The 25,436-nt window shown below is 43.7% G+C and overlaps 1 protein-coding gene across 3 annotated transcripts in view; it reads right to left on the minus strand.

Annotated features, from left to right (window-relative positions):
- Window positions 1-9,265: 9,265 nt before the first annotated feature.
- Window positions 9,266-25,436, minus strand: part of trit1 (tRNA isopentenyltransferase 1) — a 62,068-nt gene continuing 45,897 nt past the window's right edge. For 2 of the 3 annotated variants that reach the window (XM_031740161.2, XM_031740160.2), the window contains exons 7-11: window positions 23,594-23,706; window positions 23,362-23,439; window positions 12,124-12,233; window positions 10,389-10,506; window positions 9,266-10,032 (exon numbers count right to left, since the gene is read on the minus strand). In XM_031740161.2, coding sequence (XP_031596021.1) covers window positions 9,818-10,032; window positions 10,389-10,506; window positions 12,124-12,233; window positions 23,362-23,439; window positions 23,594-23,706 — 634 coding nt within the window. In that variant the 3' untranslated portion in view covers window positions 9,266-9,817. Of the gene's footprint in view, window positions 10,033-10,388; window positions 10,507-12,123; window positions 12,234-23,361; window positions 23,440-23,593; window positions 23,707-25,436 lie in introns of those variants that run through there. The other variant, XM_039606112.1, reaches the window with a different exon arrangement.

Consider the following 25,436-nt stretch of genomic DNA (forward strand, 5'->3'; position numbering starts at 1 on the left):
AACAATGCTCACGTGATTAAAAGACACTTGAGCACCGAGTATGAAACCACATGAAAATCTAATATTGCAGAAGAAACAACCCAACAGTGTTCCAAAATGACCGAGATGTCATTTCGACCCAGCGACAGGGTAATGGGCTGTCGAGTATCACTGATGCACAAGGGGAGCAAAGGCTGACAGCGGTGGCCCGATCCAACATTTTCAACTGTAGCTGAAATTTAAAAAAATAAATTTATGCTGGTTCTGATAGAAAGATGTCAGAATACACAGAGCATCACAGTTTGTTGCAGATGGGGCTGCGTAGCTGCAGAGCAGGCAGGGTGCCCATTCTGACCCCTGCTGAAACGGTTAAAAGCACCAACAATGGGCACGTGAGCATCAGAACTGGACCATGGAGCAAAGGAAGAAGGTGGTCTCGTTTGATGAATCAGTGTTTTCTTTCACATTATGTGGATGGCCATCAGAGGCAGTGTGATGGTTTGGACAATAATCTGCTAGGATCTTGGGTCCTGTATGCTTAGGCCTTTTTCAGCAGGATAGCACGTCCTCCTACAAAGTAAACATGACTCAGGAATGGTTTGAGGAGCACCACAACGTGTTGGAAGTGTTGACTTGGCCTCAATACCTCAAACTCACCTGATCGGTGTAAAACAGAAACATGCATGCATTCTAATTTTATACACATGGCACATGCAAAACGTTGTAACTGAATCCATGAGGCACAAAAACTAATGCACAACTGTACTTGTTTATAAATCAGCAGGGCACACTGCACAACTTCTCTTCCTTGGATCAAATATCACACGTCAGTGTGTCTACTGTCCGACGAGTACACAAATATTTCTCAAGCATCAGGCTGACAAATTGCACAACAGCAATATCAAAGACTAATGGGAAGAACAAATAAAGGAAAAAAAAAAATGTCTGTGCCCAGGTATACAGGGGGGTTCTGTTAGGCTGTCCATTGGAGGAAAAGGTCACTGCAAACCAATACAGAGGTGCTTCAAGTCATCACCTTTATCCTTTAATGAAGCACTCATCTCCTGAGGGGACTGATGTCTGTCAGGATAACACTGTCCCCATCTAAATGTAGAGTCTGCAAACTTTCACCCAGATAGGAGATTTTGGACCAATGTGTAAGTCGGTGCTCTCCACCACCATCATCAAAAACCTAGAATCAGAGAAAATCTTTGGGAGACTGTTTGGAAAACATGCGCGTCTTTGCAGAGTGCCGAATCGCACCAAGAGCAACTCAGAAGCGGTATGCTGAATCTGCACAGGGTCTTTTATTTTGAAAATGCTGCCCTCGTGTCTCATTTCCCACCATTCCCGCCTGCTCTGTGCAAAGCACATCTTCCTGCGATGCTTTTAAAAATGCGCCGTGGTGCATTTGGTGGAACCGAAAGTAGCTGCAGTGATCGCATCAGGAGCAGAATGCAATACAGCTACGTTCACTGTATTCCTAGACTGATGTTTCATCCTGCCAAGAGACATCCTGAAACTCGGACAATCAATGCCAGGAGACATTTTTAAGCTGCGCTGGCCATGCACAGTCGCCCAGGACCTTACTATGACTACAGACTGTATATACGAGTTGCACATAGTGGGATGTAAAAGAGAAGTCAATGTTGAGTTGCCTTAATCCTTAACTCTGTCTAACGGGCAGTAGGGGGGGTGGGGACTCTACAGAACTCTATCGGCTCCTTTGATCTGTGACCCCTGTAAACACTGACCCGATGACTTTATGATGTAAAAAAAAGAAAAAGCTAGATTCGAGTAATTGGAATCGTGCTAGGAAGATCATTTTGCAAATTATGGCTCTCGTTAGAGTTAGTAGAGGTATTAGAATATCTGCTTATTGATACAGGTTGTAATGCAAAAACTGATATTTTAATATACTGAAACAAGATATTTTGGAGTTGTGAAGTATGTGTGTTGTGCTTAATATGTTTAACTTCATATAATAAGGCCCTTTGATAGGAACTGCATGAAGAGGCGTGCGAAGTAGCACACATGTGTATGTGTGAGTGTGTGTACAACAGCTGCTATTGGCATACATGCCATCTAATGTTACACTGGGTTTTATAACACACTTACATAAAAGAGCCATGTGCTGTTACACACACACGCACACACAGACATACAATAGCACAGTTTTACAACACTTATAAATTAATACTCGAGCTCCAACTCTTTAACTTACAATTAGTACAGGTTTGAAAGTTTATATATTATTATTTGTATTTTAAATTTGCACCAATTTCAGATCAACAGCTAGATGTTTATCTCAAGTGTGAGACACCTTGGAAACAGGGCCACGAGTATCTGGTAAACAAATGCTTTTGTGACACACGTGTTAGATTTAGGATGAATTATTATCTACTTTCAGAGTTTTACTTTGTGGCCATGAGTGAATATATCACCACTCGGACCACTCCACTGGTAAATCCGAAAGCGTGGCGATGTCAGTAAAATCAAAATATAACCCTTCACAAAAGGATTCACACGGGAGTAAGTTGAGTAAATTTAGTCATATTTACAAATGAACACAGAACATAAATCTTTAATTAAAGTTGCAAAATCAGAGATTAGACTTTCCAAACTCTAAGATCAACAAGCTTTAGGTGATGCTCCTCTTTGGAAGAGAGAACAATTGGCCTTGAATCCCCAAAAGCTTCGACTACACTGCGTGTCTGCTCATTGATGGTCAAGCTGTGCACGGTTACAGTTATGCACACCCGGATATACAGTTAATGCTGTGTTTACGTCCTCCTAATGAACAACCAGTTAAGTCCAATAAAGGGGAAAGTTGAGTATTTATAAAGCCAGACAATACTCCAGCACAGAGACCTTTGATCACAGTGGGTTAAATAACTTGTTGTATAGTATTCAGACTACAAGTAAAGACTGTTCATTTAACATAGTAGGTGCAGCCCTATGCTGTCAGAGTCCTGGTGAGCAGAGTAAGGACGATTTAATGCACTGCACCGCCTGACCTTCACCCTGGCAGTGAAAGCGTTAAGCTCTGCATAAGGGGAGGCTCCCAGCTCCGCCCACCTCACGTCTATTTGCATATCGGGCGGGAAGCGGTGGCTCTTTGTTGCTGCTGAGCACAGCCAAAACCCCTCCCACAAAACACCGCACTGGCGGGAAAAAGCCGGCTACAGCGCTTAACTCACTGACAATGGCGATGCGCACACACACACACCCTTTGTCTCACACTCTGTACACTGCAGAGAGTACATTGCTCCCAGTGCACACATAGGTCCAATGAAAATAAGCACACAAACACGCATGCTTACACATAACGGAGAGTTAGACTGCTTTGTTAGTCCTTTATGAGCCAGCACACCCATTTCCTGCCTAAGAGCAAAGGTGAAAAACAAGTGGACAGACACACAAAAGAGAGGAAAGATGGACAGCAGTGTGGAGAAGAGTGACAGAGACACACACGCAGACCCAAGGAGTGTGAGGACGGAGACATTTATGAGTCCAGCCAGACACAATACATCAAGTGCAAACAGCTTTATCTAAAATAAGAGCACCATGCATACAATACGTAACAATAGAAAATGGGCAAGCACTGCCCTGGGAAAAAAAAAAGGGTTCACTGGGTTGCTGGAAAAACAGGAAGGCATGTCATGCTCTGGATTGGGGAGGGTAGAAGAAAAAGGAGAAGGAAAAAAGTACAGAGCAGCCCCCGCGTTACATAACCAAGGCAGGAAATATGCAGCAGAGAGCGAGAGAGGACAGACAGAGAGACTATAGGGAGCCATGCATAAGCTGCACCTATGACACTTTCCTTAAAGGCTTTTCACATCTTATCAAATCTCCTCCTCTCCCTTTCCTTCTGTCGCTCTTTCGTGTACGGCGACCACTACAGGAACCAGACAGTGTGACACAGAGAGAGGGGAGAGAGAGCTGCATGAACTCAGTGAACCTAGTTCCTCCCTATAGACACACACACACACACACACACACACACACACACACACACACACACACACACACATAAATAAATGATGGTCTGCACTAGGCTCTGGATGCATACATCAAATTGAAATGTTATAAAACAGCATCTCAGGATTAGGCTGCAACAACACTCATCCCTCACTGAGCAGCTCTGGCCATGTGTGTGCAATTCATAATGCATACAGGTGCAAACACGCAATTATTACATCTATACTGCAGGAGCTACAGACACATGCGGTCGCCACAGAGGTAAGAAGTGACTGCCTTGCATTTTGTTGTGGTACTTGTAATATAAAACAAGACTAACACCTTACATTCGTGCACGCGCACACACACGGAACAACACAATACGCTTTTATCTTATCGAGTCACACCTTGCAGTGTTGTGTTTCTCACAGGTTTGTCAAACTCCCTTTGTCCTCATCCTTACATGCATGGAAACAGTGTGGCCCCAGCTCGCAAGCAGGGATTCACAAACACGCACACATTGATCTTTATAGAGAAAAAAGATGTCAAAGGCTACAAATGTGAGCTCCTAGTATCTTCTCTGCTCGCACACTGAGCGGCTCACCGCCTGATAGTTGACCTTTTGCTGGTTTTAACCGTCTGCGCCTATAGTGTCAACAAAAGAGATACACATTCTCAGACGAGTCCTTCATACGCCACAAAACGAGATTAAAAGGCTGTGTGGTGTCTATTATTTTGCTCCCTGGCAAAGACTCGGCCTTCTCTGGTATCTCCAAGAATTCTCCGCATAAGCAGAACTGATATTTCTCGTCATTTCAACAGTGACTTTGGCTACCACCTATCTGATCAGCTGCTTGCATGTCTGCCTGCGTAGATACGTGCAAGCATTTTTTTTTCGTCTCGCCAGAGCCAGATGGCAGAGAATGTTTAGTCAAATGGGATTAGAGATTAGGATTAGGTGGACTTCAAATTACCTAGATGCACAGTCACTGGGTGACACACTACTACAAGCAGAGCTCTGAGAAGCCCACAAAGCTCAAATACAGACGTCCATTGATCTCAATTAGAGGACAATCTAGGAAAATTAATGAGGAGAATGATCAAAAATAAAGGTCTGACTGGTTAAAAAGACAGTATCACAGTTACTTTACAAGAAATCATCAAAGGAAAGTTTACTCAATTCCTTTTATTAGGAAGTTCCATGAGAATAATCACATAGCTGTCTTTATGGTATGCTAATAAAACAGCTACTGCCTGAAGCTAATCTTAGCATAAAGACTGAAAACTGGCTGCTTCTGTTCACAGGTGAAAATCTGAAAAGCACCAACAGAAAGTGCTGCAGGAATGAGCTGGGAAACCAATCTAACTCCAGTTGACCCACTGCAGTGTTGACCAGTGTTGGTCAAGTTACTTGAAAAAAGTAATCAGTAACTAATTACTGATTACTTCCCCCAAAAAGTAATCCCGTTACTTTACTGATTACTTATTTTCAAAAGTAATTAATTACTTAGTTACTTGTTAAAAACACGATTTACAACCTGAATAGGTGATAAAGCGATAGATCTTTCAGCCCAATTCTACTTTTTCTGCATAATCCATCATACAAAATGTAATCAAATGGAAACGTCTCTTTTTAAAACTTTAAACTTTAAATCTTTTACCTTTATGCATCAAGCAAAAACCTATTTTCTGCACATTCCAGCATATAAAATAATTTTTTTTTTGTGTTTACACTCAGTCTTTCAAATAGATGCAAGTAAAACACAGCAGAAAATAAATAAAATCAAAGACTAGCGGTCCTGTTGCTCTATTTTCACCTGTAAAGCAGGAGTGGGGTAGGCGGAGGTTTACCCTGGTGCAGGTGTGCGGCAACGGTCAGTGGAAGAATCCGCGAGTTTCTCTGTGAAGTTCACATTACGTCGTAGCGCACTCGGTGCTTGCTTGGAAGTTAAGGGGGTTTTTTTCGCTGTAAAAAGAAGTTTTCTTCCCACGCACAACGGACACTAATGTTTTTGTCACTTTTTATGCAATCAAACTCAAAGTAAGATCAGTACTTCCACGCTTTAAACGCTGCACGCTCATACTCTCTCTCGCACTCCATATATTATCCATTGTTGATCTGCACACAGCTGTTGTCACGAACATCGCACTCGCTTACGTCACTGTCATGAGACATTCTTGCAAAAAATCACGGTTTTAGTAACGCAGTAACGCAGCATTCCTATGGGAAAGTAACGGTAATCTAATTACCGTTTTTGCAATAGTAATCCCTTACATTACTCGTTACTTGAAAAAAGTAATCAGATTACAGTAACGCGTCTCTGGTGTTGACCCACTGTTGGTCCTAAGCACTAGGCTAAAAGCTTTTGGCTAAGCTAAAAGCTTTTAGAGCTAGCCCGGTTATTTGTCAGCTAATTCTAGTAACAATGCTCTAAAACAGGGGTAGGGAATGTTAGCCCTCGAGAGCCGGTGTCCTGCAGGTTTTAGATCTCACCCTGGGGTCACCACACCTGAATCAAATGATTAGTTCATTGCCAGGCCTCTGGAGAACTTCAAGACATGTTGAGGAGCTAATTTAGCCATTTAAATCAGCTGTGTTGGATCAAGGACACATCTAAAACCTGCAGGACACCGGCCCTCGAGGCCTGGAGTTCCCTACCCATGCTCTAAAAGGCACTAGCAGCAAAAACACGGTTGAGAAGTCCAGTTCAATGACTTCAAAGACGACAATTAGTGGAGAGAGGCCTTGAAGAAAGCCAAACATTGTATTTAAAGTTTCCTAGCCTTGTCTTTCACTCACTTCTTTAAATTGTCAGCAGCCTCCTTACAGTGTCATAACAGTACAGATGGAGTGCACCTTAATCGAAGAGTTTGGTTGGTCTAGAAACTGAAATTAACAGTACCTCAGCAGTAAAAATGCACTCACTGCTTGAAAGAAAAATAGAGCAATCAAAATGTTTTCATGGGTATTATTTGAGGTGGCCAATTGGGGGTGCTTATGAACAACTAGCACAGAAACATACTTAGCCTCCACCATTGGTAAACTGTTTAGAATCTCTTTCTGTTGAGCTGTCAGGCAGGCTGATATCAGCTCTGCTCTGGAGAGTCAGGGTACCAATGCGTGAGGTTGTGTGAAGTCTGGTTTATACCATTGATTTACAAGCCCACGCAGGAGGCAGTGTATGGAGTACTAAAGGCCCCAAGGTGAACAGGCCAGACCAATGGACATCTTTAGGCTACCGCATGTACAGTTCCCCTATACTGGGCCTCATGTATGGGGCGGTATGTGCTCAGAGCATTTACAAATACTGACTGGCTATGGTGAGGACTGGAGAGAGGGAGAGGCAGAAAAGTGCTGAAACTGGGAGAATCATTGTATGGCTCACTAACTGATGCAGCTATACATGCAAACACAAACACATACACTGGGTAGATTTAGAAGAGGGGTGGCAGCTACTGCTGCAGTACATCCCTCCCCCCCTCCAAGCCTGTGTCAAAGCTTTATTCATTCAGTGCATGCATCGGTGACACGTTGCTTCACAGTGTGCACATCGCTAATTAGCCTTGTGACTGTGGATACTGGCATTCCAGTCAAGGTGCTTTATGTCACCGAATTGCGCAAGCTTGGCTCTTAAATGTGAGGTGATTCAGCGGTGCTTGGAGGTGCCAAGCCAGACTCGCTGAGCCACTCAAGATAACCACACACCACGTGTAAAATTACTAAAGAAAATGCAAGGCAGTAATGCTTTTTCCTCATTCAAAGATCCCACTCGTTGGTTTTTTTGTAATTCCAGAGATCACAAAGATGAAAAAAGCACTGCAGTGGAAAAAATAGAGCCGTAGCTGATTCGAAATGGACAACAGAAGGAAAGAAAAACAAACCATCCAAACAGAGGAGTGGTTATAAAAACCAGACACGAGCCGTACAGTGACCTTTGCTATCACTGTGACTCCCGTACTGTATGGTAATACCCCAGTAAGCTGGAGGCCTGACCCAGTTTGGAAAGACAGAATGTGGGACGCACACAGACAGACGCACACTTCCAGCTATTATGCTGCTGGAAATATTTTTAGCCATGTGGATGAGGTCAACTTCTGGGAGCCTGTGAACTAAACTCTGTAATTCCTCAGACTGTAAGACTGCAACTGAAAACTTAAAGACAGAGAGCGTTAACACAGGAGTGAGGTGAGGAGACGGAAAAGCACCGCCAAAGAAAGCCTCTGGAGCAATGCCAGGTATTGTGGCTTTACAGCGGGGGGAAGACACGCCTCGGGTTGAAAGCGGTACGGCACGCTGCCGGATAAACAAAGACCTGCAATCACCGCTGTGAAAACACACTCCTCTCACAGCCTGACCTGCTGGTGGTTTACACCACCGTCAGGGCTGAAATGAGCTCGGCTGGGCCCCACTCAGGAGATAAACCAAGCCAATCAGGTGACTAGTCATTACTGAACAAAAGACCAGAAACAACATATTTCATGAGTGTAAAATGAGGTGGCAGCCAGCAAACAAAGGACCAAGCTCAGTGCTGTGTCAGCAGGCCAATGAGAGCTCAATGAGACCAAGGTTAAACTGCTGCTGTCGCATTGAGAGACCCCTGAAATCCAATTTTGTGCTTTCTACTTCTCGCTTGAGTGGCATAAAAGCACCGTCACTTGGATAAATACAATTTAGACTTCCTAGGATTATGAAAACAACATAATTGGGATCCAAATGCTTCTTTCCTAAAAGCCCAAACTCGAGCCAAGATGACAGAAAGAGAGCGTCCGATCACCTAAAGAAGTTATCGTCAGGTAAACCTGGGGAAGGACTCATTATGCCATCAAGGGTCTCTCACCTGACCACTTGGGGTGACGTGTGACTGAGGCGTTGGTTGGCAGTCCATCAGGGTCTCTGCATGGCTGCAGTCTCCTAAAAGGCCCGAGTCTGCTGCAGCTTGGCTCTGTCTTCCACAGTGGGTGGAGGCTGGAGGTCCACAGCTGTCTTTACTGTCAACGCTATAGTGTTAAGTCCATGTCCCCCCAATTTCTCCCCCTAAATGTGTATGTAATCAGTTCTGTTTGTCTGTCTGTCTGTTAACAGTTTAGCATCCACAGTTTTCAAGATATCATCTTCACGTTTTGAGTGATGGTAGACCCCAAAACCAGCTCGAGCTGTTCAGTAAATCAGCAAAAACTTCACATTACCCACAATTTTTTTATGGATACCAACTTCACAACAATATACTAGGCCTCAGCAGACAACAGTATCTATGTTAGTGCGCTCTCTGAGTGCTTGTTTCATTTGAATTCTGTATAAAGTTTTGGGAAATTCCAGAGAGAGACATTTTTTTCAGTTTAATAAAAATATGTTTAATAATAAAATATTTTATGTCACAAGATTACAGGTTGGGAGCATGAGCTGAGAAAACTTTGGAGTTTATTTGAAATAAAGGTGACCGGGCTTAATACTAACAATCTGTCCTGAAGCCTGAAATGCTGACAAACTAGAGAGTCCATAGCAGCAGTATATACAGCACAGTCTTAAAAAATAAAAAAAATAAACCTCTCTCTTAAAATTTACATTAGATTTTCAGGCAGTGGTAAAAAATAAATTATGATTCGTTTTTTTTTCTTTGCCTGCACACGCCATAAATCATGTACTTTATTCACTTCGGTCTGTGTTGCTACTGGAGAGAAAAGAAAAAAAATGCTGCAAGAACCTGAAGCTCGAGGGCTTCAGCATGTTTGAAGGAGGGTTTTTTTGTTGCCGATTTATGTGTTGGAATTCAGGAATTAATAAATAAATTAGATCCTATGGAAACCAGGAATTAATCATATAAGAACTGGATGGAGACCTGAGTGAAGATGGATGTGGATCAGAGTCAGTGCAGGCTTTTTAAAGAGTCACTGGTACTTCCTCGTGTGTCGTCCCAGTAGAGTCCTGAGAGGTCTGATCACCGCTGCCCGGAGCAACAGTATCACAAGAGTCTTTTGAAAGAGTCTCTCCTGCAGAGTCGGAAGGTGCGCTGGTCCTCTGCGACTGGTCACAGGATGGATCGGACTTCCTCTTCTTCCTCACATGATAGTGATGCTTCTTAGATTTCAGGTGAGCTGTGGGTACAGAGGATAAAAGACACTCCTTGGATATATTTAGCAAGAGAGACAGAGAAAGAGAGTGCACGGTTTGATCTCAGTGATACTTGAAGAAAATCACAAGACTTGGTGCAACAGGGCTCAGAGGTGATCAGGTTAGCATGTAGAGAAAAGAAATCTGTGTTTGGTACTGGGCATGAATCTCCACAGGAATCTTAAGGCACCACTAAACAGTCAAATACATAACATGGTACGACTTCTTTAGTACTTCTCAGTTTGCTTGTCCTCGGTGCTTTGATGAACATATTAGTATTGTTAGCTAACGTCTATATTCATATTTAGCTTCTTTTTTTCCCCACATGCTTATGCCTCACCTGTCCACTCCAGGTCACCGATGATCACTTTGTCACACAGGTCACACGTGTGGTGGCTCCGCTTGTTTCTCTGCTCCGCCCCCTGCGCTCTGACTGGTGCAATAGCTGGCTCCTCATGCTGAGAAGTGGAGCGAAAAAAAAGTCTGGGTTTTTTTTAGGTTTTAAATCTGAAAAACTTATTTATGACGTGCTAAAACGAAGGGAACGGAAGCAGACATGGGATAGGCAGCAGAGTAAAGCATGATTTATGGTCCCATAAATGTGCCCGATTGTGTGATCCTCCGAGATCCTGTAATGGGGAGTCTACAGAATGCTGAATGGTTGACAAGTGCAGTTCACCGGGAAGGGGTGAACCGTGGAAAAACCTCAAAGATTTAAAAAAACAAAACAACAACAACAACAACAACAAAAATAGCATGAACAGCACATACGGTGACTCCACTGCACACTTTTCATTGTTTTTAACACTCGTGTCCCATCAGCTCTTTGTCATGTAAGAACTTTGTTCTTCTCCACGGCCGGCAGACGCACCAACAACGCACGATCTGATATCCTCGATCAACACTGCATCTGACCAATCACGTTGTCTGAGTATTAAGCAGTAAGCATTAACCAAGCAGTTTGCTAATGTTAAATATCACAAGCAAACCAATACAAGTAAGCTAAATTCAGCTAACAGCAAACATGTGTTGCAGAAGACAATTTTATGCAAACAAAGGCCTTTTTTTCCTTTTTCAACCAAAGCCCAAAATATAACATCACAACAATGTCACTGGTTAGTTGCAATGTTGATCCTGGACCAGCATTATGGTGATGATGCAGGAACAACACCAACACGGTGATATCAGACGCACCGACCAACCTCAAGTGGCCCACAGACCGGGTGTAACAGATACTGGGGTCACTGCCTCTTACTGCTAACAGAGCCCTCGGCCCTGTCCTCAGACTGCCACTGGACAGTGAACGCACCACCTCGCCTCGACCATAAATTCTGCTTAAGCAAGGAAACAGAAAATGATGGAACAAGGGAAAAGCGAGAGCTTGAGAATAAATGAATGAGAGACAAGGATGAAGACAGGAAATAGAAATACTGGCAGCTGACTGTGGTACCCCTTAGCCTCCTAGCAGACACACCTATGGAATCAATTTCAAAATCCTACGTTGTGTTTTCTCAAGTCATCCCATTCACAGGAAATTAAAAGAACTTGACCTTGACTTTGACATCGAGGTCACTGAGATTCAAACTTTTTTAGTAGATTCATCCGTGATGTCAATTTTAAAATTCTATGTTGCCTCGTTCTTGAATTATATTATTCACAAACTCGGGTGTCCACACTACCCGCCTGGCGGTGTGGCGACAACACGCCATCGCCCTTTGACAACTGAAGGACAAAAACGAATAAGGAAATCGCAGAGAGGAGCAAAAGTGGGCAGAAAAATGAAAAGAAGAAAAATTAATAAAAATGGGACCAAAAAAAAAAAAAGCCCAAATAAGGCAAATCCAAGGAAGAAGGGCATATCCTCAAAAGGAGGAATAAATAAGAGCAAACAAGGAGAGGAACACACTAATGGCAAAAGGATGAAAGGCAGGAAACGTAAAACCACAAAGTACGCAATGAAAAGATACAGAATGATAAAGAGTAGCGAAAGGAACTGAAGTAAAAGAGAAAGATCCCACAGCACCAGATGAAAGCAGCCAACAGGAAGCTGCCACTTTAGACTGCCGAGGCCCCACCTTACTGAGGCTGTCCAGTATCTGCAGTGCAGGGTCCAGCACCGTCTCCTCCCACCGTGACACGTCCGTCACATCCAGGCCATACACTGCAGGGATGTTGTCCCCTGGTCCTGTACACACATCCACACAGAAAGGTCAAAAACACACACTTATACATTTGACAAGGACAACGAGGACTTGATTTGATATTGGATTCAGTGTTTCCAACGATTTATTTTTAATAAACAGGTGGAGGGAAAAAAGGCGTTGAAAAGAACTTTCAGACCTCTGACAGTGACAGTCCTCATTGTACACAAATAAATAAATGAATAAATAAATAAATAAATAAATAGAACAGTGAAGCTCCTGAGGGTCTGTCTGCAAACTGCAACGGCTGAGACAGGCCAGTTCAAACCGGGTAAGGCACAGGAGCAGCGATGTGCTGGAGCCGCACCCTGAAGCTCCATCAACCTGCTGACTCACACTGGCTCAATAATGTCTCTCCCCTCCTTCCTCCCACCCTCGTGTCTTGTGCGCCGTCTCTCTTTCTCTCCCGCCATCAGTCTCGCTTCAGCTTTCACTCACTGTCTCTCCCTCGAACTCTTCCACCCCCGTGTTTCTATTTTGCATCAGTCAGCAGTCTCCGGGCCAGGCCTCGGGAACGCAACGGCAGCACCAGACCTTGCCCCGCTCGTCTCTCTGTCTATCCCAGCGCTCGCTTGCATCCAGAGCCGCTGCCCTTCAAGGCGTACCGTGGAAATTTAGATCGGCGCAACTTGCAGAGAGAGTGACTTCTAACAGATGCAACTTTTTTATGAAAGTTAAACTTAGCCAAACACATGAGCAGGAAAGCACAGAAAAAAAAAAAGAGGCTGAGCCCCATTTTTTATCTCTTTTGTGTCGGTGCACACAACAACTCTGTCACACAAGTTGTCTTCAGTTTCTCCTTTTATTGTACTGAAGAGTTTTTCCTCCAGATGGTTAGAAAAGACAAACAGACAGGCTTTTAAATGACACTCAAAGCTAGCTAGATGGTTATCTTTTCAAGGAATCAAGGTTACCACTGCGGTCTGAATGCAAGCAAGCTAAAGCACGAGAGAGGCGCAAACTGAGGCTGTACTCAGACACGACGCAGCTAAAAGAAACCAACCCGACTCCAGATGTGCCAGCAGCAACCATGACTGAACAAACGTGCACGTGCAGATGCAGCAGAACCTTATTTCAAACCCTCTTCATGCTAAAAACCGGAGCCTACATTACCCACAATACAACTCGACAGCTTACAGCTCGGGGATTTGGTTGTGCTTTTGCGCCTTCATGTTCGATTCAGTTGACTAAATGGGCGAAATGAATTTCCGGATGGGAAAATTTGCGACAACGCCCGAAACGACAAGTCGGAAAGCTGGAGAACATTTTTGTCTATAAGTTGCCAAGCTTACAGAAAAACATAAGTTGCCAAGCTTACAGAAAAACATGGTGGATGACGGTAAATGTTAGTGAATGGGTCAAATGTACAGTACTGTGCAAAATCGTCCCATTTTAAAAAAAAAAAAAAAAATATCTGCTTCCAAGGAGCCAGACATTCATGTAATTGTTTAAAGTGGTTTCGAGGAAATGGTTCTCCAGGCTTTCTGGAGCTCTCTCAACACTTCTTTGGACAATGTCTGCTTTTCACGTCAACCACTGGCAACCTCTGACTTTGCCTCACATACTACATTACCCTGCATGTTTGCAGGTCACAGTCACTGCACCCATTTCCCTTTTTTCCATCAAAATACAACAAAAACACATTGCATGCAAAAGTGTGCAATGTATATAATTTTTACATTGAATGCAATTTTTAAAAAATAAACTTCGACACCTTAAACACAAAGGAATAATATATAACACATCATCTCTGTAGCCACTCCATTATGTTCCCACATTCTGAGTTAGAGGTTAGAAAAACTCATTCTAAACTAGGCAAACTGGAGGATCTGAGGAACGCGTGAATCTGGGGTTGTTCTGGTTTTCCAACTTTGGTAACTCGAAGGAGATTTAAATCTGGCACCGTCTGATTAGAATATATGTGTGTTAAGCTCACACTCTCAGGTAAACCAATCCCATTAACCTATAAAGCGCTGTTTGCCAACTCAATTATGTGTTAGTCCTTTCTACACAAAGTCAACTGTGGATTTGAGGGCAGCAGACATCCTATAGACTGAACTCCACTGGGAGCCGTCTGGGCCTCCATTATCACAGAGAGACACAGAGTCCTGACTGGATGACTGTATAACTAACAGTGTTGACTTTGTCAGAGGACTGACTGTGGGTGGGTGTGTGTGTGTGTGTGTGTGTGTGTGTGTGTGTGTGTGTGTGTGTGTGTGTGTGTGTGTGTGTGTGTGTGTGTGTGGGAACAATGAGTCCCCACACAGCCACACCCGGCAGCTCTACACTTACATTTCACTCTTGGTACAAACTGCAGTTCAACTGCCACTGGGTGAAATTTGCATATTGTAGGTTTAATCTGCAGTCAGCCATTTAAACACGTGACATATTTTATTCTTTCATGCTGAGACCAGCTGTGCTTAAATGAATCTGACACAAGGTTCAAATGCAAAAACAAACAAAAGGCTCCTTAACAGCAGAATCTCACCCTGCACCTGCATCATTTGTCTTCACAGCATGTGTTTTTTCCCCTCCTCTTATCTGTGCGCACCACTTATCCTCAAAACTTTGTCCTCAACTCAGTCGGGCTTGTCTGTGTGTTGTCAAACAGCAGTTACTGTTAATCAAAGCCTCTGATTCCATTTGCATGGTTCATGCGTGTGAGTGTGGAGGTAAGTCTTTTGTGTTGGCGGCACAATACCAGGCAGGTGGTGGCGGCAATAAGTGTCACCTGGCGTACCCGCACCAGATGCAGAGTTGGCGATCTCGCCTTCAGGTTCTCTAATATTTACTTCACCTCAGCAGTGGGCATTCTGCGCCCTCCTGTTGACACTATCTGTTTCCTTACTTTGTGTTTTTATCTCTCTCAGCACCCTCCTACAATTCCCTTCTGCAGTCGCTAACCTCCCCCCTGGGCAGAGTGGAGCGGTGGTAAATAAAAGGGGAGATACTGTATGGTGGGTTGCCAGATGCTCCACAACGATTCTCATTTGGGATCTGGTGAAATTTAACCCCGCTAATCCGCAACATCTCGAATGAGAGTTGATAAGAAATGCCGAAGGGACAAAGGATGGGGTGGTCGGCGTGGGCGCGCGCACGCACACTCAGAGAAAACACAAAGCGTGAGCGCTGGCTTTCGAGTGCACAGGGGAGATGGCCTTGCCAACAATAAGGAGCAGAATCTGTCGCTGGGCAGCTGCCTGCCAGCGCCGGGTGTGCGTGCGCGTGTTGAAACAGTCGTCCACCTGTTGCAACAAGCGGGCGAGAAGTCATTTGCTGTGTTATCCTTGTGTTTGCTGAGTGAGGATGTGCGGCTGTGTGTGCTTTGCTATAAAAGCTCCGCTACCAGCATCAGCGCGATGTCCCCTGGCCCAGCTGTGCTTCTTTGGCTGCCATCCACACTGGAACACCGCAGCTGCCGCTATTGACTCAACAGCCTCCTTCCCCTTTCCTAAAGTTCCTCTTCCACTTCTCGTCTCACTCACCTCCGTCGTTTAACTGTTGTTTGTGATTGAATTTCTGAAGCGGGTTGAGTACGGCTGGTTCAAGTTTCCACGGGGAGGTAAGGATCTGTAAAAAGTGGACTTTATTTCTGGGGATTTTTTGTGGAATGAGGGAATCTAAAATTTAAGCTCTCTACACATTAAGCTGCATCCTCACACAGGAAGCAATTCACAGTGACATGATAACCTCAGATCACAGAAAGGAGCAGAACATAATCTATTAGTGATGAGAAGCGAGCAGACTGTGAGAAAAACTTTATCTCAGCCTCAAGGTGAGCAGTTGAAACAGCTACCAATGAGAGTGCAGGATACTGGTGATTAATACAGCTTATTTGATCCCTTGCACATTCTTAAAGAGATAAACATTCTCTAAAGAAGTATTACATCCCCAAACTTCCAGCTACCACAGACTGACTACAATCATATCGATCAATCAGTTACAGATGATCATCAGAAACATGGTGGATCAGCCCAACACTACACGGGAGAAGCTTGTTAATGATCCTCAGGCAGTTGGGACCACAGTCACCAAAAACACCAAATACTAAGTCATGTTTTGCTTGGGGATTTTTTCCACTCAGTGACACGCAAATTAATTTATAACTTTTACGTAATGTGTTTTTTTCCGGATTTTTGGTTGATATTCTGGCTGTAACTACCATAAGAATTAAAGCCTGCAGCAGAATGAACACGTCATGTAGATTCACAAAGCTGAAACTGATCATCAAACTACACCGACTAGATCAGGCCGTTCAACAACATTGGACACACCTCCGAGTCAAAGTGCAAAGTACAGTAGAGCGTTTTAAAGAGAAGAGAGAAGTGTGGCAAGGAAATCTGTAAATGCAGTTAGATCTTCCTAAAAGATCTTGGTACTTTGCTCAACAGCAAACAGCAGCCTCACACTCCACAGAAATTAAAGTGTGCAAGAGAAGCTGCTGCATTAAACGAAAAGTGCAGCGGAAGTCGCTTTGCTTTAATTAGCTGTGAAGTGTGAAGATAAGCTAAGAGTGCAGGCTAGCAGTTCCTGGACTTTGCATAAACAAGAGATCAACTTCTTGTAAGTGGAAAAAACAACAAGTGTCACCAATTGTTTATACGGAGGACTTTAGCATCCTTCACCTACTTATATTTTTTTTTTAATGAGCAAACTATTTTGGGTCAGCATTACTGCTCTCATAGTTCACAGACCAGGGGTGGGGAACTCCAGGCCTCAAGGGCTGGTTACCTGCAGGTTTTAGATCTCACCCTGGGTCAACACACCTGAATCAAATGATCAGTTCATTACCAGGCCTCTGGAGAACTTCAGGACATGTTGAGGAGGTCATTTGTCGGATCAAGGACACATCTAAAACCTGCAGGACACCGGCCCTTGAGGCCTTGGACACCCCTGACACAAACAGTGAACTGCCCAGATAGTCCCATTTTCTGAGCCTCGAAACTATGTATAAAAATAGACGAATTCATAAACCGTTAAAAAACCCGTCAATGTCCAAATACTTAGAGACACAACTGTAAGTCACTCTGTGTTTTTCACAATGGCAGATGTGTTTTGTAATGAATGACTGTCTCTCCTGATTCACATGTACCCTGTGGCATTTGTATGAGCCACTGTGGCGATAAAGATGACGCGTAGCGGTTGAATACTCTATGACAAGCCAGCTATATTTGTTCTGAGGAGCAGAGACGAGTCTTTTTCTTAATACACCATCTCTTCCCCACCTCACCTCAGCAAAATAAGATTCTAGATTTCTCGTCAGCGTTTGACGTTTCCGCCTAAACATATCTTGCCCGTCTGCCGAGCGGAGGTCACAGAGAGGTCTCTTTGGCAACAACAACACCGTCTTGTTTTTATCCATGGTATGAGATTGCATTTATTTATTTGTGTGTGTGTGTGCATGTGTGTGAGAGAGGGTTTCACACTTGCTAGTGGACAAGGGTGTAAACTCACCCCACACCTGTTGCCTCAGCTGGATCAAATTACTCTCCCTTCTTTAACCAACCCAGCCGTCCATGTGCCATTCCTCTCAGTCGCCCTCCATCCATCCTTCACTCACTCATTTACTCCTGGGACTGAAAGACACTTATCCCCCTGTTACTTAACGCTCACGAGGCCTCGGTCAAACTACACCTGCGTAACCTGGTTACAGGTACTGTTTGCACTTGTATGCCTGCCTTATGGGAGTTTTACTAAACAGAGGGAGCTGCATCATCTGCATTAGATTCAGCGCCTAATAAAATGAATATAACCTCAGATTACTATGTAGTTTAAGGGTAATTAAATCGACTAATTAAGTCCACCCCCCTCGCCACGCACACACTATAGGTATACACCCACACACAGCCCCAAATAAAGGCAAGTCAAATTAAGCTTGATTTCTTCTAAGCTGGCTGACCTGGTGCTTAAATCCTCACAGCAACCAGAGCCGAGTCCATCAACAACCACGTATCCTGCTGAGAAGTATTTAAAGCACTGAACGCCCACCAACTCTCGCTCTGACATTTGCTACTAAACATGAACCGTAAAACTGGGTTAAACTTGTGCCTTCGAGGCATGTGATTCAGCCTCTCTGTCTGTATATCTACATATAAAGTCAGCATTCAGATTATGTTCTAGCTTCTTTAATCTACTTCATTGTTAGCCTGACTGAGGCTCTGTCGTTTTCAATTTGTCTTTCCCTTTGACCCACTAGTTTCTGCATGCCTGGGTTGGTCTGCGCGGACCCCGGCGACCCTGTTGCCCGCGTTTGTGTGGTCGGGGCACATTCCCAGCAGCTCTGTAACGCTTCAAGAGATTAGCCTGCTCAGCTGAGGCCTGCCGGCATCTGTGCGGGCATGTGTGGGACTCGGGCGAAAGAGAAAAGGAGGTCAGCAGTCAGAGCAAGACAGAGAGGTCAACGGAGATGATGCAGGACAGAAAGGTGGATGAGAGCAAAACCTTGGTTAAGGGCATCCCCCTACCAGGGGTAGGCATTACAGGGCTGTCTTGGGCAAATCTTTAATGAATCTAATATGTGTGTTTTTAATATCTGAGCAGATGTGACTAACTCAGACTTTCCCCAAACTCTCTTGGTTGGCTCCAACAGGCTGTAGATTGATTTATTTTCAAAGGAACTGGGTCAGATTTTGCACTAACCGCCCCGCTGCCCTACAGCCAACAGTATTCTGCTAGTTACTGACACTGAGAATTGACTGGATCCCAATGATACAAAAACTCCAGCTACAAACAAAAGCTGATGTGTTTTAACTTAGTAATGCTCAAAGCGTGTAAAACCAAGTTAAAACTAAGAGTTATTTTATAATTTAAACAGTCTAAAAACTTCAGCATGTCTTTGAACTGTCACTTGAGAAAGCATTGTGCCAAAAATAGACTTTTTGGCATTTTTGGACTTGAGAAAAAGAACAAGTGATGCTCAAAAGTAGGACATATACAATGTTATTCCAGCGTTTCCATGTGTCAAGAACAGGAGTTAAAGTATCATCAAGAAATTCAAAGTGAGCCACGCAGGACAGAACAAGCCTAGGAGAGGCAGGAAGTGAAAGATTTCAAAGAATCTGGAAAGGAAACTAGTGAGAGATATGTCTAAAGACCCCAGAACCAATGCCAAACACAAGTGAATGACTTAATCAAGCTGGGAATTGTAGTCTCAAAGAAGACAATCACTAGAAACCTGCACAGGAATGGACTGCGAGGCTACACAAGAAGAAAAACTTCACTTCTCAGAAGAGACAACTTCAACCCAGACTGAAGTAGCTAAGGGCAGCCTGGAGAAAGATTATGCGACAGTGGAATACACCGGAAGCACATCCTTTGGTTAGATGAGATGAAACTAGAAGTCTCTGGCCACAGAGACGCTGCTTATGTTTAGAGAAAGAAGCCATTCAACCTGGAGAACACCGTCCCCCTTAGTGAAACACGGTGGTGGGAGTATTATGCAGTGGGTACGCTTCAGTGCGTCTGGACCTGTGAATCTCGTCAAAGTGGAAGGAATCATGAAGGAAGAAAGATACGTGAAGATTCTGAAAGAAAACCTCAAGCAATCAGGAGCAAAATTGGATCTGGGTCGTCACTTTGTCTTCCGACACTTCACACTCGTGGTGAAGAACTACTTCTAGAAGACCACAGCAAAGATTACTGACTGACCCGCACAAAGCCCTTACGTGAATCCCATTAAGAATCTGGGTTGAACTGATGACCAAGGCCCATGCCAAAAGACCATAAAATCTGGTCTTCATGAAAGATTGGGCTGGGACTGGATATTGGAAAAGTTATTCTAAAAATGTCTTGCTGTGTTTAAATAGGTCTGGGTTTAATAAGACATGCTAGTAAAGCTAATAATTCTGCCCTGATCTGTAACCATGAAAACACTTTACCCACCAACTCTGCACAGACACCGACAAAAACAACGTCAATGGAGTCAACAGCAAGAACAACATGTTTCCAGAACCACACAAACAGACAAGGTCATCCGGCGACACAGTTCCTCGTGACTCAGCTTTTGCAGCAAAGCCACCCTACAAGGCTGGTGCACTGGGTAATTAAATATGAGCTTGTACATTCTTATCTAGTAACACGAAGGCCTTCTTCAAGCCATTTATCTGGTGCCTGCCAAAAAAGCCGTCCTTCAAATTCTTCCTTGTGATAACTTAACGGTGCAGTGTTTTGGTATTTGCAGCAAAAATCCTTCAAATGACTGATGTGTTTCTTCAAATGGACTTCCTGGTAAATTTGTGTGTCTGGCTATTACCAGAAGAAACATGACGCCAGGGGTGGTTTATCCTCATAACAAAGATACTTTTTTAGTATATCTGTTTGTCTAGTCACCTTAAAATTGAGACCAATATCTTTATACTTTAAAAACTTCTTGAAAGTTCTTGTTATCTGCTGTAACCTGTACACTCAACTCTTTGAAACAAAAAGAATAAATAAATAAAGCAAGCATAAAAAGCAGTCCTCAGTAAATCCCTGGAGCTGCTACAGTAGACTACTGCTGCACTTATTTCCAAGGGACTACTTTTTATAGCTACTCTTGGTCTGACTCAAAGATATGTTTGCCTGATTGACGCTGTTCTCGCTCTGGTTTATATTTCTACAATCCGGTGAGTAAAAACGATCATGGTCCATAACATCCACAAATCTAACAAAACAAAACGCCGCATGAAGCATTTCCTCTGAGACTTCGTTGGACGGGAGTAGAGCAGGGCGATATGACCAAAAATATTTATCACGATATACATTTGAAAATTTGCAATAACGATATAACTGACGATATAATTGACACTAGACAAAATACTTTACAACTCCACAACTTTATTAGTGCAAAAAAACCCCATCAATGTATTTTCACTTGAACAAGCAGCTGTTTTTTATGTGCATTAAAGTTATATAAAAATGTAACAGTGCAGATTCCTTGCTGACAGTTTAACCAAAAGGCATTTCCAGTGGAAACTGGCCGACATATCCTCAGCATAACCATGTAGAATATCCACAAAACTTAAAAAGGTTATACACACACAATACGGTAATATTATGTTGAAGCACAGTACGTATCACTCCGCGAGGCGCCTGCCTACGATAGCCGTAATGCTCCGACGATCCATCAAGCGGTGCGGGTTCGTAGCTTAGCAAAGTCGTACTAAAACATTTGACAGATTTTCGAGCACCGTGTACCACATAAAATCGTTTCCAGGTCAGTAAACACAACCAGAATTCATACATAAGGCACACGGGATTATAAGGGGCACTGTCGATTTTCAGAAAAATCAAAGGATTGATTTTAAGTGTGCCGTATTTTCCAAACAACACGGTAATAACGACGGCCCGCTAGCATGCTCTACCAAAAATAGTGCTTTGTTGTGTATTTGACGGACAAAAGCTAAACCAGTTCCACACCACTGAAGTTGCAGCATTTTTACAAACCAATTCTGGTTCATTTAACGATCCACTTTCGCTTTTCTCATTCTGCGTCGCCGCCATGTGCGTATGTAAACATAGGCACTGCGCATGCGCGTTTTACCCACATTCTATCGTGATATTTCATTTTCCTATCGTTGCCCAAAATTACACCGGTATTACCGTGAACGGTATGATATAGCCCAGCCCTAGACGGGAGGTTGAGGTCTTTGAGGAGAGCTAATCTCATCTGCTGCCACCTGCACTTTCAGGCCTGATGCAGCAGACAGAGCACAGTCTAAGCAGGGTCTTCTGTGTGTGTGTGTGTGTGTGTGTGTGTGTGTGTGTGTTTGTGTGTAAGGGGGTGGGGGGGGAGTTATATGGATTGTCTGAAGGCAGGACACACACTTAAAAGCACACGCGTGCACACAAGTAGACAATCTTAGACAGATTACTGCATGTTTCTATGATTATAGCAGCAACACAGACAGACGCGCGCACACATGTGATGTAGTCCATATGGCGTGTGCAGCGGGTAGGCAGGCGGTCAGAAAGAGGGGTATTGAGGTTTAGGGCTGGCGTGGCCTTAAGCCACTTGGGCCTAACAGGATTAGGAGGCAGGGTTACTGCAGGGCATGCTGCCGGTGGGACCAGGTTTCCTTTTCAAGGGAAGAGAAACGCACTACACACTCTACTCTTACGCACTCTCTACACTTTAAACTGACTCACGGTGGCAAATCACCACTTTCCAATGGCAGGTTGATTTTGGCTGCGGTGGGCAGTCTTGTCCGTTCTGCAGTGGCAGCTGCTCTGGCAGGTAACCAAACACTGAAGTTCATTTCTATGCATTTGGAAGCACGGGGGGGTTGAAGCTTTCACAGGTCTTAGCTGCAGGTGTGTGCTGGGGATGGATCTTGAAACATTATCCAATGTACTACGTCACAGTATTGCGCACATGCTGCATAAAATCAAATCTAACTTTGTCCCAGTGATTAAATGAATGCCGTGGTTTTCCCTGCTGAGCTGTAAAATCATTTTGCAAAAATAAAACTTGGATTTAGATGTTCACCAAATAAGGAAACTGAAACCACAGTTTATGGTTTCCATCTAGGCTTTTGTTTTTTAAAACAGAACACAATGAGTCGATTAGTTATGCTTACATGTGATTTATTTGTGAAAGACGTCAGAGTGGTGTCAGCCTTTCTACAGCTGTTTGAAAGAAACCACAAAACAGCTCCTTGGGGAGGGAAGACTGGGATGAACATTAACATTAATTTTGCCTTTTTGCATTAAAATTGTTATGAATATACCAGCAAATCAGTCGAATATCCCAATCAACCAACAATGGCAATTGAGGTGGAATTAATTAACGTTTACTGAGGTTTCTCTGCTGTGTTGCATAAATTTTCAGCTTACTAAACATTCAAAAACTGTATGACGAGGAGCCGAAAGACTTTAAAACAGGTTGCAAACATGTCTCTGTTTGCCTGGAAGGGCCAATAACAATAACTGAAACAAAAGCTTTAAAAAGGTGGCGTGCGCACACGCCATCTCTGTACCCGGGAACACAGTACGGTGGGCTGAGAGGCTTATTGTGTCTCTAATAGAGTGCATGAATCTCATCTTGTTACAGAGTGCTGATTGCTAAGGATCTGTCTGCAGCACAAATGCACCCCCCACACCCGACTCACACACTCATGGCTGAATGGTACTCACGTCTGAGGAAGCGGTTGCGGACCCATTTATTCTGTTTGCGGGCGTAACGCCTTGTAGCAATCTTCAAAGCTTCTATACCTGAGTGAGTGAAAAACAAGCTGGTCGTTAGATGAAGCACAAAATGAAGGGAGGACTAAAACAAAAAAAACCCTGATTGTTGTGGTTGATCAGCAGTCCACCAGCCAGTGCATCCAACTCCATCTGAGTGACTTTGATCAGGTGTTTCTCTAACCTTTGTCTCGTAGCGAGTCTTTCTCCTGCTGGGTGCTGCTTTCCGGAGCCGTCAGGTAGTCGTGAAACTCCTTAAAACCGATCGACTGGAAAATCCCATGTTGATAGTCTTGACTGAGAGGAGAGGAGAGGAGAGGAGAGGAGAGGAGGAAACATTATCCATCAACATAAAAGCTTTCGGCCTTCAACTTGACATTTATACACTCGCTGGTGACTCATTTCATCCTTTCCTCCTCCATCTCTCCGTCCCTTCCTAAACTCTTAGTGAGCAGATGTGAAGCCCTTCAAGAGAGAAAGTGACAGAATGACACGAGCAGACGGAGGGACCCACGGCTACTAAAAATCCAGCATGGTGACCAGGGCTGACACAAGGCTGGGGCAGAATCCCTCCAGTGAACTTGCCAGACGGAGCATTTTGGTAAATGTCAGAGCACATCACCCCAATTTGAGCACTGCAGCCAGTTCGAGGCTAAATCAGGCTTTTCCAGGTGCTAGCAGTAGCAGAATAACTGCTGTGACAATATCTGCGTTGTGTAAAATACATTCTCATTTGATTATTTTCCAGTTTTTCTAAGCCTTTATTTAGAAATGGCAGCCTGAAACTAGCCGGATAGCCTATTTTGTACTGCTTTTGTATAACAGTACAAAATAGGCCGCCTTCCACAGGTTGTTGTCTTCAGGCTGCTTGTTTGTAAACAAACGCTACCATCTAACTTCTTGCGACTGCAGTCAGCATTAGAAATGGTTCCTCTTTGAGCCCGATTCCTGTTAAAAGGGCGTTCTTCATTCCCACCATCGCCAAGTGCTACTAATGTGGGAGGGGGTGAATTTGTGCCTGCTATCGGAACAAAACAGTGACGTGTCAAACTTTTATGACCTTGTTTCTGTGATAATCAGAAATCCTATAGAAAGTAGAACACATTCCCCGAGACATCCCTCCAGCTTCAATACATGATCAAGAGGTGCAAACAATATCACTAGTCGAGCTTTATGCTTCACTGCAGGACAAATTCTTGATAGGAAGTGATGACGGAGTTACCAAGTATGAAACAAATGTCTGATTATTGCTTAGAAATGCTCCATATGTGCAGTCTGGGCTTAGATTCTAGCAAATCCAGATAGCGAAAAAGCATCCTACTTTGTCGACTACCTGTTACTGGTATTTTCACCTTCACTAGCTGATGTCTGAAGATGTAAGAAGTGCTTAACTGATTGCCGCCTGAGTATCCTCCCATATTTGTATCGCATTAGGTCAGATAAGACATCAGAACTAATAACTGAATAATAACATTTCACATTTTGTGTCCTTTTTACTTGTTATTTACAGGTAAGGTTTCTACATTGAAATGCAAATAAGATATCTTTATAATAAAACACACACACAAACACAATTGCTTTTATCTAATTCTCTTTCTCAAATACACTGCACAGCAAATATTAGAATAAAAAGGATTATTTCAGGTCCCTAATTTCTAGGCTTGTAAGAGAAACAACGAGAGGAAATAACAAAAATAAATCTGGCTAGACGGGCAGAGACAGAAATTTGAGAATAGCGTCTGAGCACAGGAAATGTAGAGTCAATGGAGGGAGGAAAAGAAAGACAGAGGAAGAGAGGGAGGCAGGGAAGGGGGTGGAGATCTGACCTTGATGTCTGGCCACAGCAGCCAGCTGGGGATGGAGACATGAGGGCAAAGCAGAGAAAGACAGACAGACAGAGAGAGAGAGAAGGGTGGGGGTGGGGGGAGTAAAGTGCATGGATGATCAGATTGCTGAGAGGGCAATAGTGGCAGAGATGGAGGGACAGGGAGGAGGACGAGGGAGGTGAGATAGGGTGATGAAATAAA

Source organism: Oreochromis aureus, linkage group 22 (assembly GCF_013358895.1).
Source record: "Oreochromis aureus strain Israel breed Guangdong linkage group 22, ZZ_aureus, whole genome shotgun sequence".
Lineage (NCBI taxonomy): Eukaryota > Metazoa > Chordata > Actinopteri > Cichliformes > Cichlidae > Oreochromis > Oreochromis aureus.